The 18,139-nt window shown below is 38.2% G+C and overlaps 1 protein-coding gene across 1 annotated transcript in view; it reads left to right on the forward strand.

Moving 5' to 3' along the window:
- Positions 1–1,791: 1,791 nt before the first annotated feature.
- The window catches only part of glceb (glucuronic acid epimerase b), a 37,535-nt gene continuing 21,187 nt past the window's right edge, over positions 1,792–18,139 (forward strand). The window contains exons 1-2 of the mRNA XM_084723730.1: positions 1,792–1,908; positions 16,574–17,097. Of these exons, the coding sequence (XP_084579856.1) occupies positions 16,587–17,097 (511 nt within the window). The 5' untranslated portion in view covers positions 1,792–1,908; positions 16,574–16,586. The remainder of the gene's footprint in view (positions 1,909–16,573; positions 17,098–18,139) is intronic.

Below are 18,139 nucleotides of genomic sequence, written 5' to 3' on the forward strand. Positions count from 1 at the left end.
AATTAGCCACAGTGAAAAAGAATTACATCAGTTAATAATTTTATTTCCCTCAGAAAAGTTTATATTGAAAAGCCGCTTAGTGTGCAGGGGCAATCGATCATAATTTACCTCCGGAAACATTTAGCCTTCTAAAGGATTTCATGTGAGGAATGTGGAGCCTGTTTAGACCAAGATGCAGAATGCTGAGGAATTTGTTCTTCTGCACGATAATTAACCCATCAGTAACTGAGTCACTCCACCCCGATGTGTCCCTGAGTAGTGGGGCTACTAAATAGTAGCGTAATTAATCAATTTTTTTTTTTGATAAAATGTGTGACAAAACAGCATTATAATGAAATACTGTAGTGCTGCAGAGATGCCCTGACCTGCAGATCTTATTTTCCAGATGTGAGAAAACATGCCACTCCAACAAATGTCACATCATGATTTTAATAGTTTTTGTCAGTGAAAATTGTCATACAGAAATTACAATTTCCACTTAGTCATGAATCATCCTGCAACAGCTGTCATAATAATCACAATATGATTATTATGACATTTTTTTTTATCACATCGTGCAGCCCTGTCAAATAACATGCATTAGTTGTGAACTATCAAAGTGATCACCTATTTTCGTAATTGTTTAATCATTTTTTAATCATTTTGTTCATTTTATTTTTTAAGACAGAATGTTCAAATTCTGTGATTTGAGTTTTTCAAATGTGTTTTGGGGTTTGGGGTTTTTAGTCTTCTGTTACAGTAAACTGAATATCTTTGAGTTAATTTGTGGACAAAACAAGACATTTGAGGACATCACTTTGGACTTGGCAAACAGTCATTCTCATTTTTCACCATTTTCTGACATTTTATGGATCAAGCAGATAATTGATTAAGTTAGCAGATTGATTGATAATAAAATTAATCTTCAGTTGCACCCCTGGTGTTTTAATTGTGAAATGCAGCATCGTTTTACCTGTTTATAGACCCTGCAGTCTGTAAACAATGAGAAAGCTGCACGTGCATCTTGGCAACGGAAGTATGGCGGACAGTTTGTCAGGCCGCTGCAAACATAAACAGTTTTGATTGTGTCCTCAATCCAGTCAACACATTTAATAGCTTGCAGCCGTAGACGCCCCCAGTTGCTGTGAAACATTCATGATCCTGTCGGAATTTTGAACAAATTATATCGACCACTGGAATATCGGTTCTGAAGTATCATGTACTCAACAAACAGACATTTTGGTGACTTTGATGCTAGTAAAACATTTAATTCAGCCTTTGCAGCTTGATAACTCATCTGGATGACAGGGGGAGACCGCTACTACTGTTGCTGTAAAGCACACACAGCTTTTCGATGAAGTCAGGTGTAAAAGGGTCAATACAACTGAAATGATTAAAATAAATCATCTGAGAAGGAAAAATGATTCGATTAATCAGTTCACAACTTGTGGGCGTGCAAGTTGTAACGAAGAAGCATAAGAAGATAGGGCTCCCAATTAAGGATCACAAGGCTCGCAGCTGGGGCTTTTAATCTTCTTTAATAAAAAATGATAAGACTTCTCATCAATTTAAATCAAAGTTAAAAAGAGCATACATGTATGATTACAGATGCACAACTTTCATAAACAGAAAAGAAGCTCTCAAAAATGTATTATGATATGTGATATGTTCATGTCTTTACATGTTCATACGTAGTGCTCTTGTATGACATGCATACAGAATTACAAATTTATATGCATGTTTATGCACCTCTTTTTTTCAGAAAACTGAAAGCCACAATAATAGAATTCTGCTTTCTTCTCTGTCACGTTTAGGTGCTGAGGAACCTACCAGCAGAAAGTCCCAGAAGAACCAGCTGTGGAAAGACTCTGTGGTGAAAGTCAACAGGATGTCCAGACAGTTGGCCATTTCTTTGTGAATGGATTAGAGGTCAGTATCTCTATCATAACAGTCCTCGATTCAGGACAACATACAGCACTTTCATGTCCCACTTAGCTGAAACACTGGGTATTTTTGTTTGTATGAAATAAACTTACTGTCTGTGAAATTAAATAACATACTGTATATGTAGTGCAACCTTTTCTGTATGCCAATTTGTGCTTGACTTCATTACATGGACAAATTAAATCTTAGATTTCTTCGTACTCTTGTATTCACTGTGAAAAATGGCCCAGTCTTGCTTGTATGATGAAATGATAAAGCATAGCTGTTATAACCCCCCCTGAGCTCTGCATCCCCTCCTCTTGTCATCTTTGAATCATCTTTGATAGCATAGGGAAAGACGGAGCTCTTTGAACTAACTGTGGGTTCATTAGGTTGTATAACATGGATAATTGTGTGTCGGCATTGAAGAGTAACTGCTGGACTTGAGACACTGACACACCCCCGTACAGCAGCACTGTTATAATCTCTGGATAATGGCTCACCACTTCATACCACAGCTAATATTTGAGACAGTTATGTCATACTGGCAATGTGATATTATCATTTGTTATTTTGAAGACCATCAGCGGGTCATTTTCAAAAATGTTTTTTGCATAAGACCCTCTATTTATTTTGACAGTGGTCTAAATAATTCTGTTGTTTCAGTTCTGGGTTGTTCATATGTGTCTCAGCAAAGCCAATGGTGTCTTTTGGCTAGTTACACAGTTAAGTTAAGTTAAATATTAACCACACACAGAAAGCTTTGGGGAGGTGTTACATGTAAAAATAAAAAAACCTCAATATTTGCACAAAGGCAGGAATTTACAGGCACAGAGAACACAAAAAGACATGAAAAAACTGTTGGATTCGAATGTGTTTTAAATTCTTCTTTACTGTCTCCCTGTAAAGAAAAGAAAGATGGTGATAGAATATTTGTGTTAATTGCTTCTAATTGGATGGTACTTCAGTCATTTTATGTTGTTTTTGTTTTCGTTTGTTTAATAGCTCTGAAAATGATCAGGCTGCAGGCTCCATATCTACTTCATTAACGGACATAAACAGGCGGTGTCATTAGGGCCTAGAAACCAGCAATATCTGACAACAACATCATGCTGCCCAACCCTGAAAACAACAAATAGTCACGTACATACATACACACACAGTTTCCCTTCTACAATGAAATACTTCTTTTGGTTTCCACTCTGAATGTTGTAAAACAATGAAACACACATACAAAAGGTGAAGAAATATTGAAAATATAAAAATTAGAGATGTAACAATACCAAAACCTCACAATGTGATAATACAATATGAAAGTTCAAAAGAAATTGTTGTTCATTAAATGCGTCCCAAAGACAAATACAATAGATTGTACATAATAACCTAAATTTTAACTGTCATCACTTTGACGCTTGCACACTACACAATAGATACGAAGTAAAAGAACACATAAATTGACGAGGACCAAGTGGATTCATTTCAGATAGCACATGCAACTTTTCAGGCACCGAAATTATGACAAAGCCACCTCAAATAACACTGTATATACCTTCTCTGAGCCAAAAATAGCACAAAGATGCAATGTAATGTAACACTGTTTATTTTTCTAAGGATGCTAGAAATGTAAACAAACAGTGTGTAAAAATTTGTGTCCTAGGTACAATTTTTGTTACCGTGGGACAACAGAACATTCCTAATTTCAAGTGGATGATTAAGATGGATAATTAAAGATATCAGGAGAGATAACGATAAAAGAGCATTAAAATTAATGTGTTATTCAGCTCGTTGATTGGACTTCAATACTCCAAAGTAACAGAAAAGAAGTTTATTTTTTAATCTGAGCCGAAACAGTTGGATGCATGCTAGGACTATTAAACCCCAAATCCCCAATGGAAGTACTTTATGGTGCCATGTCCCCCCTTTAACTGTTAGAGTTCACAGGATCTGGATTTTTGTTGCAGCACTTGTAGATCACATGTACTAAATCCTGCCATAGTGCAATTTGTTTCATTGCATCTAAATCCTTTCTTCCTTTCTGCCACTCTCTGTTTCTGAGATCTACATTTGTTTCGATGATGTTGTAGGACGAGTCGCTGCCCTGACCTGCCTCTGAAATGATGCATAAAGGTCCTGTTTATATATTTTTCTCTTGTCTCCCCTCCATTTGATTAGGAGTCTGCTTAATCCCTCAGTAGGGCTCAGTTATAAGCTTTTTGGTAATGACCTGCTTAATCCTCCTACTAGAGATAAAACACACAAGCGCATTAACTTCAAAGCAGTTTACTCACTCCTCGGCTGCCTCGAAACAAAGCAACATTATTGAGCAGTGATGGGAGTTTACTTGTTGTGATGGCGTAGGTTTGTCCTGTTCGTCTGTCAGGTAGCCATACCTTATTTGCAGGTCTGGAGTAACACCAGGGTTTTGCTCTAAAGTGCATGATTTACAGTTTTGAAACCACATCAATATTAGCAATTGTGTAATTGTGTCACTAAGAGTTGCAACAGGCAGTCAATAAGTCAAGTGACAGAAAATTAACTGGGATATATTTTCTTTTCTTCTTCTATTAATGATTTTCTGTTATTTTCAAGCAAACACTCTCTGGTTCCAGTTTCAATTGTGAGGATTTACTTGTTTTCTTTGTCTCAAGTTATAGTAAACTGAATATTTTTGTGTTAGTGACTATAACATGTGTCATTGGGGTGTAGGATATTGTGTTTTCTCTATTTTCTGGCATTTTATAAACAATTAATCAACTAATCAAGATGATGTTCTGAAGATTAATTTAAGATGAGAATGATTGCACCCTTGGTGTCACTAGATTGAGTGACTTTTAAGGCCAATTTACCCACTTTATCTTAAAAACTAACCCCACAGCAAATCTAGTGGCTGTCAGGAAGACATTAGCGACAATACGACAGGCAGTTTTCCTTGAAGTGAGTCCCCAGTGCAGCCTCATGAATATGCAGACCTCTCTGCTTACTGTGGCTGCAGCTCCGTGGTTTTAGCTGCAGTCAAAGAGAGAGAGGGAGAGAGAGAGAGGGGGTCTGAAGACACAATGGCCAACATGAAACAGGTAAACTACAGGTTCTGCATTTTTTTAAATAAACTGCAATGGTTAATTGTCCTGGTTGCTAAGTGTACTTTACCAACAGGGAGGTTCAGTTAAAGTTAGGGTTGGTAACATTGGAGCAACCAGCAAGAGCAAGGTAGATTTTAAAAATAGCCAGTGGAAAAAAATCCCACCCCTTTTAACCCACATCCTACCCCTACTCAACTGCTTCCCTCCTGCATCCCACCCTCTTTCCCTCCTGACTAGTTCACTTCTAGATGATAAGTGCAGCACACCATTGCCACCGCCAACTGTCTCATTTCCATGAAAGAAAACGTCTAACATTGTTTAATGAATGTAAAGAGTGAGCATGGCTAGTGTTAGTACTTACAGCTGTCAAACCAGTATGTATTAGGAAATTTTGGCAGCAGTTTCTCTATCTTTCTCGTGCAGTTAGACACTTAAGCAATTTATCAGGCACAATGAATGCACTGGAGGAGTGTGCGATGCTAAGCAGCAGCGTTGGGGGTACCTACTGAGAGTACTTTGAAAAGTTTGATTGTTACAACAAAAAAGTAATCTAATAGGCAGTCAGTAACAGTTGCAATTTTAGCTGTATTTTCACCACGACAAGAAGTACCTCCGTCTGCTCCTGTCACCAGATGAGACTCTGTCTCAAATGAAAAAAGTCACCCTCAGAGGACAGACACAGCCTGCGGTCTCGGTGAACACTGAAATTGCAGAGTACCTCAGGCTGGATCTCGAGATGGATGCAATGAACAAATTCAGCATGATCAAGTCTTTCCTGGCATCAACAGCCCAATACCATCCCAGCTGCTGCGCCTGTGGAGACGCTGTGAGAGACTGTTTAGAAGTGTTGTCGGAGGAACTGACTATCCAACACATTTTGAGAAACTTCTGCGACATAAAGTAAACTTGAGAGAACATTGGCTACATTAGCTGCGTGTTGAAATGTGGTTTTCTGTCAGTTTTACGAGCCTGTCTTTATTGTTTTCAGGTGCGTAGTGTGATAAATAGGTAGGCCATATATTCAGACTGAGTAAAATGACTGCATGAGCGTATTATAGCCTTATTTTTTTGCAGTTTGTCATAACATTTGAGTTATTGATTGCTGTCGGGATGTTAAGAGAATTTCAACACATGTAACAAAAAATGTTTCACTCCAGCTCTAACCTTGGCCTCTACTTTTCTTACAACACTGACTTATTGCCATATTACACAATCTCAAGTGACTTACAGTAGCGCTCCTTTAAACGTTCAGCTGCATCTTGAAAGTAAAAGTCAACGACTCGATAACTAACCTCAGATCATGGCTTTGATATCTGTGACTCACCCTTGCAGTTTATGATACTTTTTTGTTTTCCTGTAATCAGACTGTTAGAGAATTTTAGTAAGTCAGGCCTGGGAGGGAGTGTTAATATATTCCAGTGAGAGACAGTCGGGTTGTGTTGTTCACCAGCTCTTAGAATATTGTATTTTGATAACATATAATTATACCAAAATGCTATTGTTGCAACTGGTTGAAAAAAGGAGATTTACAGTAACTCTACTCATATTCTAAATTGTTGCTGGATAAAGATGCAAGTTATATTTTTTCCCTGTGAGTTGTTGCCTTAAATTTACCCTGATGCCTACACAGTATCATAATCAGGCTGAGAACCACAACAGACACCCACAATACATATGCACACAGACACACACACCGTCTCAGCACCACAGGAACTAACATGCCTCTCAGCTTCAGCATAAGCTGATAATTTACAGGCAGTCTCAAACCCCAACCTTAGTTCACCCGTGGAGGAGAGCAGTGAAAATGTCATGAGTTTAGTTAGGCATACAACACCTGCAACTCACGCGTACCCCAGCTTCTGCTCCAACAGCTCCCTATGGCTCACGAGCACTCAGCTTTTATTGCAGTGATGACTGCTTGTGATTTTTGCGGGAGAGGACAGCAGGAGAAGAAAAACAACTCCGTTCACCCATCCCTGTGCTCACTCCTGCAGCAGTTTTGACATGTTGTAAATGTTGTTCATTCGGCACCGGGGACCAGGACAGAGATTAGCAGTTAGTTTGACTTGAAGTGCATTTAACAAGGTCACAATGTTTTTTCGCTGTTGAAGAGATTTGATTTCATGAGACTCTTTTGAAAACGTCTCACCCTTTCTCACCGTTAACAAACAATCTGCTGGGAAAAAAAAAAAAAAGGCGGCTCTTAGAATTTTCCCAGCCTTGTTACTGGAGATTTGGGGGATAAAGACATCCAAATATTTGCATATGCTGAAAAAAAAGTCAGGCAGAATTAATACCCATAGTTTTAAGCCAGGGGATCACTTCCTGCATATGATGCAGCAACCATCATGGCAACCAGATCTCTCATATGTTAGAGTCCATCACAGCTCGAAGCCAAAAGCTCACAATCAAAGTCTAAAGCCTTTGATCATCTGCAGAAGCAGCAAAAAAAAAAACAGTGTATTATGTATTATTGGACATGTGAACCTGAGGAATTCAAGACTGAAGTAGCTCATCCTGTCAGTCCGTGAAGCCGATGTTTGCTCAAGCATCTGCAGCTTAGAGCCGTCAGCAATATTATGTAGGACTTATCAGTCAGACATTATTAGGCTTTTACAAAGGCAGATGTGACTTACTAGCAGTTTCTCATTGTTAGCGTACTGTACTAAATATAGAGCTTATTTTTGATGGCATGACAAGTGTTTTTGAAAATTATTAATAATCAATTATGGGGGCTGCAATTAATGAATAAAATAATTACGTGTTAATCATAAAGATCAATTATTATTTATAGTTCACATTAATCTTTAAGAAATAAACAAATTACTAAAAAAGATCAGACAGTTTTCGGTGCATCTTTATTTTTTTTTTATTTATATGGATCTGAGATGGGCAAGGAGGTGAAACGCTGACAGCTCTCCGCCGTGTTTAGATTTCCATTTGGGAATTCTTGACTTCTTTCTGAACTTGTCGGCGTCTTATTTCTGTGTGTGCATGCAGCCCTGCAGTCTCATGCCCTTATATGGGCATTGATGATGCATTTACTGATGCTAATTATGAGAAACTGGCACTCACAAGGATAATTGGATTCATTGTCATAAAAACAGAAAGAACCCCTTCATGAATCTGACTTGGATGTCTCTTAGGAACTCTCTTAAGAACAATTGCTTGCCCAAAAGTTAATTTTTACTATTTTTATTTATTAGCAGTTACCAAATAACAACATCTAAAGTAAAAAATAAATAAATTATGTTTTTATATCTCTTAATCAATTCATTGTTTCAGCCTTATGTACCATTTATGTCATATTTTCAATTAACTACAGTATATACCTAAATTGGGCCATTTTCTGTTGATAAGGTAGGTTACTTTAAACTGAAGTACTTCTGCTGTTTTCTCTGATCCCGTCTTTGTATTAAGTGAAACATAACAGTGTGTCGAGGCTGTAAATGTGTTGAGGACTATTAATCTTGAGCTAATTGTAAATTGGTCTTTTGTTTATACTGGGATTAAACAATCAGGTGGCTCTAACTTCCTATACATTCTTCCTGCTTATCTTGAGTGAGGAGAAAATTACTTTTAGGCGCGATAACGTTTCACACGTCATCTCCACCTTTTATATCAAGAGATCAGTGATAAGATATAAGGTATTGTGTTCATAGTATAGTCAAGATTTATTAAGTGAGTGTTATTGTAACACAGAAGCTTTGACAGTGTCAGCGTTATATAATTAAAAAACATCACATGTTTCTTTCTAGAAAATACTTGGTAGAGCACTGACCTCAGAGCTGCTGTGCTGTATAATGATTACTGTGTTTGGATTTTTTGTTGTTGTTGTTGCTTTGGCTAGAAATGCTGTATCTCCTGTTGTTTGAGTGCACAAGGGGAACTGGAATGATTTGATTTAAAAAAACAAAAAAACAAAAACAACAATATACTAAATCCCTCCAGGTGCCAAGTTTGATCATTTAGATATTCATGGAGAATGATGCCATCATATAAAAATCTGAAGCCTCAACAAGTCTCTGGTTGTTATGTCAGGCACTTTTCAATTTCCTGAGGCAGGACACTGGGAGTGTGTCAGCTGAAAAGCTGCTTTTGTTTTCCAGTGTCATTTTCTTTAATCTGTCAAGCATGGAGGACTTTTATCCTCCGACAGGATTGTCTTTCACCTCCTGTCCGGTTAAATCTGTACTTTTTTATATATATTTTATGTCGGTGTAGTTTTCCTTTCAGATCAAAACCGTGTTATTACTAGAGGGATTATATTTATCTGTCTATCTACACTTCCTGAGCCGAGCCGATAACCAGTGGATTACACAAAGGTCCATCCATATCTTATAAACAAGTCCTCTTACCTAAAACGACAGAATAAAAAAGATGCCTGTGACTGCTCCAAAAATGACTCAAAAGCTTTTACTGATCTTCCGCTTCTGTGGTTAATTTTTGATGACATATGGGTAAATAAAACAACGTGGTTAAAGGTTAGCAAAAGATTGTGGTTAAGGTTAGGGAAAGTCAAGTCAGATTTTATTTATATAGCCCAAAATCGCAATCCTGAGGGAGCTTTTCAATCTGCACCATGTATAACACCGTGTGTCCTTAGACCCTTGATTCAGATAAGGAAAAAAAAATCCCCAGAAAACCTTTCAACAGGGAAGAAATGGAAGAAACCACACAAAGACCAACAGTGGAGGGATCCCTCTCTCAGGACTGACAGACAGGCAGTGCAATAGATGTTGTGTGTACAGAACAGACCAACAAAATCACATTAAATACGCATTTTGATTTTCTGATACATTGTGATAATAAAGTTTATGTAAAGAATGTAGAGGAAATTGAGCAACTCAAGGCGTTGCTAGTACACCTTCTGTCCACCATGAAAAGAAAAGCAGGGGAAGAGAAACTCACACAGCTTGGAGACACTTGGGAACAGAAACAAAAACAGAGGGTTAGAGAAATGCAGCAGTTATTAGAAAAAGTGCAGCTTTATTCTCATCATCAGAACAAATATGGACTGGGGTTAAAAGATTCCCCCTGTGGTAAATAAATAAAGTGGAACGTTGGTCACATGCTTTGTACTCTCGAGCATCCACTCCGCCCTCCTCCCTAACACATTTTGTGGTCGCATATCAATACCACACAACTCCTTTCTTGGCTGCAGTGCTTGGACTAATTCAACCAACTAGAGAGGTTGAAGTGAAAAACTAAACATAAGTCATTGAATAAGCAACTAATGCTGTTGTTTTTCTGTAAGTCAAAAATACATCTGAAATTGACAAAGTGCAATTTCCAAATCAGAGGAGCTGCAGTTTTTGATAAAGGAAAAATGTGTGACAAAACAACATAATAATTAAATACTGCAGTGCTGCAGAGATGCCCTGGCCTGCAAATCTTGTTCTCCAGATGTGAGAAAACATGTTTGTTTGGTACAGACCTCAACAGATGTCACATCAGCATGATTTTATTTATTTTTTCTTCCAGTGAAAATGAAAATTGTAATGCAAAAGTGATCATTCCCACCAGGACTGCAACTAACGATTATTCTTATCGATTAATCCGTTGATTAATCAAGTAGTTGTTTGTTCTATAAATTGTGAGAAAATTGCGAAAATGTTGATCACTGTTTTCCAAAGCCCAAGGTGAAGAAAAAAATAACCGAACCAATAGTAATTTGACTTTTTTTTCCCCTTATTGTGCAGCACTAGAAACAATCCAGCTACTGACTATGCAATTAGATATATGTTGTTTGTCTTATAATTAACTTGCTCTTAGCAGCGGATCTGATATGACAAATATCTTCATTTGTGGAAACACAGTCAAGAGGACATTGACAACATTGTTACGCTAATTAAATGATCAGTGGAAACTGAAGTCCTCCCACACATGCACTGCACCTCTGCACATGCAAACATCACCTGGAGGATCTCTGTGTGTGAACACAAATGTCAGAATCAGTTGGACTGGAGAGTAAACATATCTAACCCTGCCAGCGCCCAAGCTGAAAGTCCATGTGAGCCCATATGTGAGTACAGCATATCATCATCTGGAGGACTCACATAGAGTAAGCGGGCGTGTTGATGACCTTGCACAGTGTGTAGCTTCTTCGTACTCCTTTTTTCTTGTCTGCGTGCTTTCTGCTCTTTTGTTGATTGTTTCCTTTTCATGAACGCAATCTGACAATCAATACTAGCCTACACAAGTCTCATTTTTTGCCTCACCTTAAAATTTTTGGCATCTGTGATGTGAAAACATCACATTTCCACAGTCAGAGAAAGTAAAAGTGTGTGTTCTGCTCGTAGATCAGTTATAAAATCCCAGCACACCATTAAGTGTTTCCCCTGCTGGGCAGTCAGATTGGAGCCACACTTGCATCCATTTCTTTCAGCCTTCTCCACTTCCTTCACAGTCAGTTTTGTGGTTGTGGTCATATTTAGACTCGGTCATTATGAAGGATGAGTTCTCCTCCTCCTGCTCGCTCTGCGGGTGTCAATTCTTGCCTAAACCCCAACATGTGAAAATGCGTCTGCACAAAAAGTCTCCTGTTGTGTGCTACATGTGTGAAAGGGCAAATTCGAACAACGTCCCGGGACAGGGTTCAGAGGTCATATGTGGAAACAGCTTTGGTTTAGAGGACATTAGAATTTGGAAAGATGGGACAAGTGTATTGGCTGATAATTTGCAACAGCCTGTCTGCAGTACTGAACTTGAATTTGTATGTTTTCCACCATTAACAGTCTTAAACATATGAAACATGGGCAAAATATGAATAAATAACAAGAGGGTAAAAAGCCTTGGTCCAAGCATGTACTGCATTTAACTTACTGATTAAAAGCCGGTATCTTTGAACAGACAGGACTGGTTCAGGTCAGGTCTGACTCCTCTTGACAGGGACCTGTTCGGCAGCTTGCAGGGAGAAGATTAGCCCCCTGTGTCCTGAGTTCTGTCATAATGAAACAGGCTTGATATTTGCAAGAAGCCTTGCCAAATATATCACTCTGACAAGTGAAGATTCAAGTGTGTCATCTCATCATTCTTTTTTAATGTTGCTGAGTTTTATCTGCTACTATTTTTAATTTATTGTTCTAAAATATAGAACAAATAAAGGCTCAGTTTCCGGTAAGATTAGCTTGTCTGATTTCATGGTCTCCTCTCTTTCTACTCTCTTTCTTGGTCTCTTTCTCTTGTTTTCTCTCACAAGAAATGTCCTCCTCAACCTCTAGAACTAGTTTCAACCACATACAGGAAAAAACTCTGGTGAAATTCCTTGTATATGTACACATACCTGGCCAGTAAACCGTTTCTGATAGCAAATGGTCATAGTTGTTTGTCAGACATAGTTGAGACAGTGTGATATTACCTGAAACAGAACATTTCTGATTTCTGATCCATAAACTGCATCTTGTAATTTGCGTAGCTGTGACATTAACTCCTCTTCCAGTGTGCTTACTGTTGCTGCGTCAGGGTTTAAATTATGTTCAGGAAATGGGACACGGCTTTGGACAAATCGTCTCGCAGTCAGTGTGAAGCATTAGGATGCTCACCATGCTGCAGTGTTTAAGCCCATGTCTATCCACCTTGAGCCTGAGCTCAACACCAGCGACGAATCACTATAAAAAGAGCCAATTATTTATAGTCGGTTCCCTGACAGGGCCGGTCCTACTTATCTTTCAGGGTGCAGTCCCCAGGCCTTCCGCCTCACATTTTCAGCATTGTCAGAGCTCCCGTCGGCCCAATCTTTCATCACTGCGCCAGGCTGACATTTCTCTAAATATCAATGATAGTTTTTATGTGTGGCAATAATTTATCAGGCGCAGAGATACACCAAAGCATTTTTTCACCACTGACTGGAAGACAACAGAAAAAAGTTTGAAACTAGACTAGAACTTTTCTTGTGAAACAAAATGATTCAGTTGTGTATTGGAGAAAAAGATGTTCTGTGTTTGAATGGACACCCCTTTAGTACACAAGCAGAGCCTAAATACAATCTTTGGCTTTTGCAGTTTTGCTCTGAAGCCTGAGGCTATTCTTCATCTTCTACAACTTGCACTCCCTCAACATTTGCTTATTAAGTCACTCTGGAAGTTCACTTCCATATTTATCAAGACCCATCAAAGACATAAACTTTGTTCAAGAAGCTGCTGGCCCTGTAATTTGACTGCAGTGCTGTAGCACATTGCTATTGTCCAATTACTGTGCATTAATTGAGCTGACCTTTAGCAGTGTCTAGTTTAAGCTGAGATATTGAAAGGAACTTGGAGAGTAATGATTTTCCTCCTCTCCTTTCTCTGTCATCAGAGGACACAACTCTGTCGTCAGTGTAATAGTAAATTCTATGAGCAGTAAGCTGTAATTAGTGTGGAGGAGGAGACCTCAGTGGGTGTATTGATTTCTCTCTGGCTTGGTGAAAATGCCTGATTTGTTGGGTGCATTGTCTGAGGTCTCCATTCATGTAGAATCAGGCCATCAGCAAACTCAGAAATAACATGAGAGTTTATGCTAACGTAAATATTGTTGAGCTGCTATTGACTGCATTGCTGTGAGCAAGTGAATGGTGAATGGACTGCAGTTGTATAGTGCTTTTTTAGTTTTCCGGTCGCTCAAAGTGCTTCATAACATTTCACGTTAACCCATTCACACAGACATTCATTATGGCTGAGGCTGCCATTCAGCTCGATCTCGCTGCCCGTCAGTGCAGGTCAGCATTAAGACTGGAAACGAGAGAATCAGCTAATCTGGATCTGTCCAGAGTTAAAAAAAAATGCCTTCAAGCCTAAAGCTCTCTTATTAACACGTTATATTTCTTATCTAATCTGTTCAAAACAATTATATATGAAAATGACAGCTTGGTGTTTTAGATGGGGCTATTTGCATAAATATTTCTTAGCCAGGAGCAATAACTTCCTGGACTTGCTCAAAAGAACTGAACTTCTTCCATTTCCCTGGAGTTTTTTCTGGTTGCCTGGCCAAGAAATAGTCTGACACATTTTTTTTTTTTTTTACACTTCAGTTTAAGAATTAAACAAATAAGACATAATATGTTGATTAATGAGCTTTGAGCTTCTGTTAGGTAGATTTTGTTGGACAATTTCTTTGTTTCTGTTCTTTATGCTAAGCTAAGACAATCAACTGTTAGCTACAGCTGCGTATTTACAGTGTAGATATGACAGTGTATCAGTGTTCTCATCAAACTCTCAACAAGAAAGTAAATTATATTTCACAAAATGTTGACTTATTCCTTTATTGGACCATGGACCAAAAAACTTGCAAGACTGCAAAAAATGTTGTCTGGGTAGTAAATGAAACACACATGCACAAACTGGCAATCAAAGCACAATCCAGAGCGTCTTACTGGTCACAAACCTGCCATTTTGCAAGTGTGACCACACCAAATTTAGTTTTGTTTGGAGCCTAAAGTCTTGACCAACAAACTCTACATTTACCTACTCTGTCGGGGATTTTTCAGTCCCTGCCTTAATGTGTTTCTGTCTCATTCACAGCTACACAAAAAAGATAAACAGATAAAAAAAAATGTGTGTCTGACACAAATTACATCTTGTCATCTATTTAGGGAAAGTTGTTCCATGCAGCATTCTCTCTGGGATAAGTGTTACCATGTCGCTAATTTGCATTAGATGTTTTTTTTTTTAGCTTCTCTTGGTTGCATTGAAATGTTTTGTTGTTTTGGATCAGTACTAACTTCATTGAATTGATGTATTTTGTATAACTACTGATATAAATAAATTGACTTTTCACCGATCTGGAAAATGAAACTTGTTGTAAAAGAACAGTACGGTTCTGTTGTTTTATGTGCACTCAAGTAACCAGGTTATAGTCAGGTTTGTTTTTTTCATTGCCTTTTAAACCAAAAACTGATGATTTCAGTCAGGGTTGGGAATTCAAGATTTTCCCAGCCAGATTTCTCCTTGAGAAAGCTGATGTCTTGGTCATATAAACGTGTCACCAGCTTTTTAAATGTAAACATTTATATGACAGAGACTTGAGTCAGGGACAGCTGTAACACAGATGCAGCAGGATGAAAGGAAAGATCATTAAACATAGCAGATGCGTAGGGCTGGGACGCCTCAGTGGCTCGGTTGGTGGAGCTCGTACCTCGTGTGCTGGAGCTGTTGGTCCTCTGGCTGTTGGTTTCAGCTTCTGACCCTTTGTAGTGTCTTGTCTCTCTCTATCTACCCCACTGCTCCAGTCTATTTTCAGCAGTCTGTGTATAGTGAAAAAAAAAAAAAAAAACAACTCAAAAAGATGTGCAAAACGTATAGGGCTGGACAGTATACCAAAATTATATTGATATTGTGACATGAGAGTAAATATTATCTTAGATTTTGGATATTATAATATTGTGATATGGGATAAGTGTCTATTCCTGGTTTTAGTGCCTGTATTACAGTAAAGTGATGTAATTCTCTGAACTTACCAGACTGTTTTATCTGTTCAATCATCACCTTTACCCACTTTCATTGTCATTATATCAAACACTGATGGCTAGTTATTTAAAAATCTTATTTTGCTAATATTCTGCAAAAGCAGCAATTGTCATTCCTTTAATACTGTGGAGGTATTTAGGTATTTGGCCAAAAATACTGTGATATTTGATTTTGTCCATGTTGCCCAGCCCTGCTGTTGGGTAGTTTAATCTACAGCAATGCATCATATTCTTTAAAACTGTATGTATGTTTGCAATATTGAGAATTTAAGGTATGTTACAGTATTTAAGAGAAAATGTGTATATTGACTTATTTATCAAATGTGGTGGCATAGCCTAAAATATTGAGATATTATTTATAAGCCAAATCTTCCAGCCATATCTTCCAGCTGGTGGCCCTTTGCTGCGTGTCTGTTCCCTCTCTTTCTCCCTTTTTTCTTCTATCTATAAGCTGTCCTGTCAAATAAAGGCTAAAAGTCCAAATAATAGTCTTTAAAAAGTAATAATAATAATAATAATAATAATAATAATAATAATAATAATAATAATAATAATAGCAATAATAATAATGATAGTTTTATTCAAAGGCTGAGTAAAAGTGAAAGTAACACTAAGTAGCCTCTAGATAAATCCATTTCCATTGTACTTTTTGACAAACTGCACATACACACAGTCTGTCCTTCACTCTGCAGTGTTAGGCCAAATGTACAGACAGAGAAAAGCGTTTTGTAAAGTCATGGCTTTAAGTCAGGTGTAGTGGAGAAATCTTATGACTTATCTGCTGCATATAAAGGCAGATTTTACTGCAACCTGTTTAATAAAATTGTATTAAAGTGTTGCAACCTGATTTCTCTCATTATCCGGGTCTCTTGTATAAATCTAAATGTACTCATTGCACCAGATTTTACAAACTGAATTTATGTCACTGTCTTTAGTTTTGCACATTTTTCCCTTTCACTTTTGCTCTCTAATAATAGTGATTCAGAAGTATTTCACAGCAGGCAGACAGTCTACAGAGCCGAGAGTTATGGGGTGTAAATTTCTGCACATGTCGATAACAAATGATTTATTATTGACCTGACTGTCGTCTCGACAAATTATCAATCATACATGCTTCTAATGTATCCCTTGTGTGTATGTCATACAGGCAAGTTGTGACCATGCGCTGCCTGGCTGCTCGGGTGAACTACAAGACCCTCATCGTTATCTGCGCCCTCTTCACACTCATCACTGTGTTGCTATGGAACCGCTGCTCCAGTGACACCTCCCTGCGCTTTTTACCCCGAGCCGTGCCTCCAAGTCCCAAGGTGGGGGATGCCAGCATCAGCAGCCAACAGCATCCTCCGCAACCTCCAGAGCCCCCGCCTGTTGTTGGGGTTGTCGGCGGGATCAAGTATGAAGAAATCGACTGCCTGATCAATGATGAATCCACTATCAAAGGCCGGCGGGAGGGCGCAGAGATCTACATGCCCTTCAGCTGGATGGAGAAATACTTTGAGGTGTACGGCAAAGTCGTGCAGTACGATGGCTACGACCGGTTTGAGTTCCAGCACAGCTATTCAAAGGTTTACACACAGCGTGAGCCCTACCATCCCGATGGAGTCTTCATGTCATTTGAGGGTTATAACGTGGAGGTCCGCGACCGTGTCAAGTGTATAAGTGGAGTGGAAGGTAAGACTTTTTCATTGATGTTCATCACTGGGATGTTTGAGAATACTCAAACGTCAGATCTTTATTTCACATAGCGGTGCTCATAATTTGAGGTACACAAAGTCACAATGCATCTAAATAACCCCTGTTTTTTTTACTGTCTGCTTAGATTACGGTTGTCCAAACCAGGGCTGTGGACCAAAGTTGGCCCATTGTATCTTTTTTTAGCTTGCCAGATGTTTCTAGCAAAAAGAAAATCAAGAAGTCATTTAAAAAAATATAATATAAATCAAATAATAACACGTAATCAAATATATTCTGTTTTATTTTTTGGGAGGTAAAATGCTCTTATATGTAGGATCCCTAATCATAGATATATAATTATTTATCATAGTTTGTGTACAGCAGGTAGACACTTTGCACACAAAGTTAGTTTATTAAGGGAACTTGGGATTCTAGCACCATTTTGCATCTTAACAATACGATACAAAAGGACTTTGCTTTTAGCCAGCAGCCCACCATCAAGTTTCAGTTTTGACCCTCTAAGAGAAAAAGTTTGAGCGCCCCTGGTTCAGATCATTCAGAAACAAATGTGAAAGGCTCTGTGACATTGAATCCAGGCTTTTCAAAAAGTGTGGTTTAAGTAGGTAAAAGTCAAAGAGATGGCATCCAGACTTTCGTGAACTTAATTTTTTTTTCTCTCTCAAGGTGAAATTTATTTTCTCCAACTTAAGATTAAACATAATATCCCTGATCCATCTGACATGGGAAGGACAGTTTGAGTCTAAGGGAATTAAACATTGGGCCAGTACGGCAGTGAAGGCCTCCACATTATAAATGTTTGATGTCCAGTCACAGTCTCTGGGTCTTACGCCAGAAATAGCAATCAAAAGATGTGGGTCAATAGTAGTGAAAACTTCACTCGGGGAGTTTAATACTGCTAGCCAAAATGTATTTAGCACAACATAGATTTAGTGTAGACCAAATACAATCACAGATAAAATCAAACATTACATTATTTTTTACCAGATACTTTGTAACAATATTAAGACAATGAGATTTT

The sequence above is a fragment of the Lutjanus erythropterus genome, chromosome 1, assembly GCF_056507025.1.
Source record: "Lutjanus erythropterus isolate fLutEry1 chromosome 1, fLutEry1.hap2, whole genome shotgun sequence".
In the NCBI taxonomy this organism is placed as follows: domain Eukaryota; kingdom Metazoa; phylum Chordata; class Actinopteri; order Lutjaniformes; family Lutjanidae; genus Lutjanus; species Lutjanus erythropterus.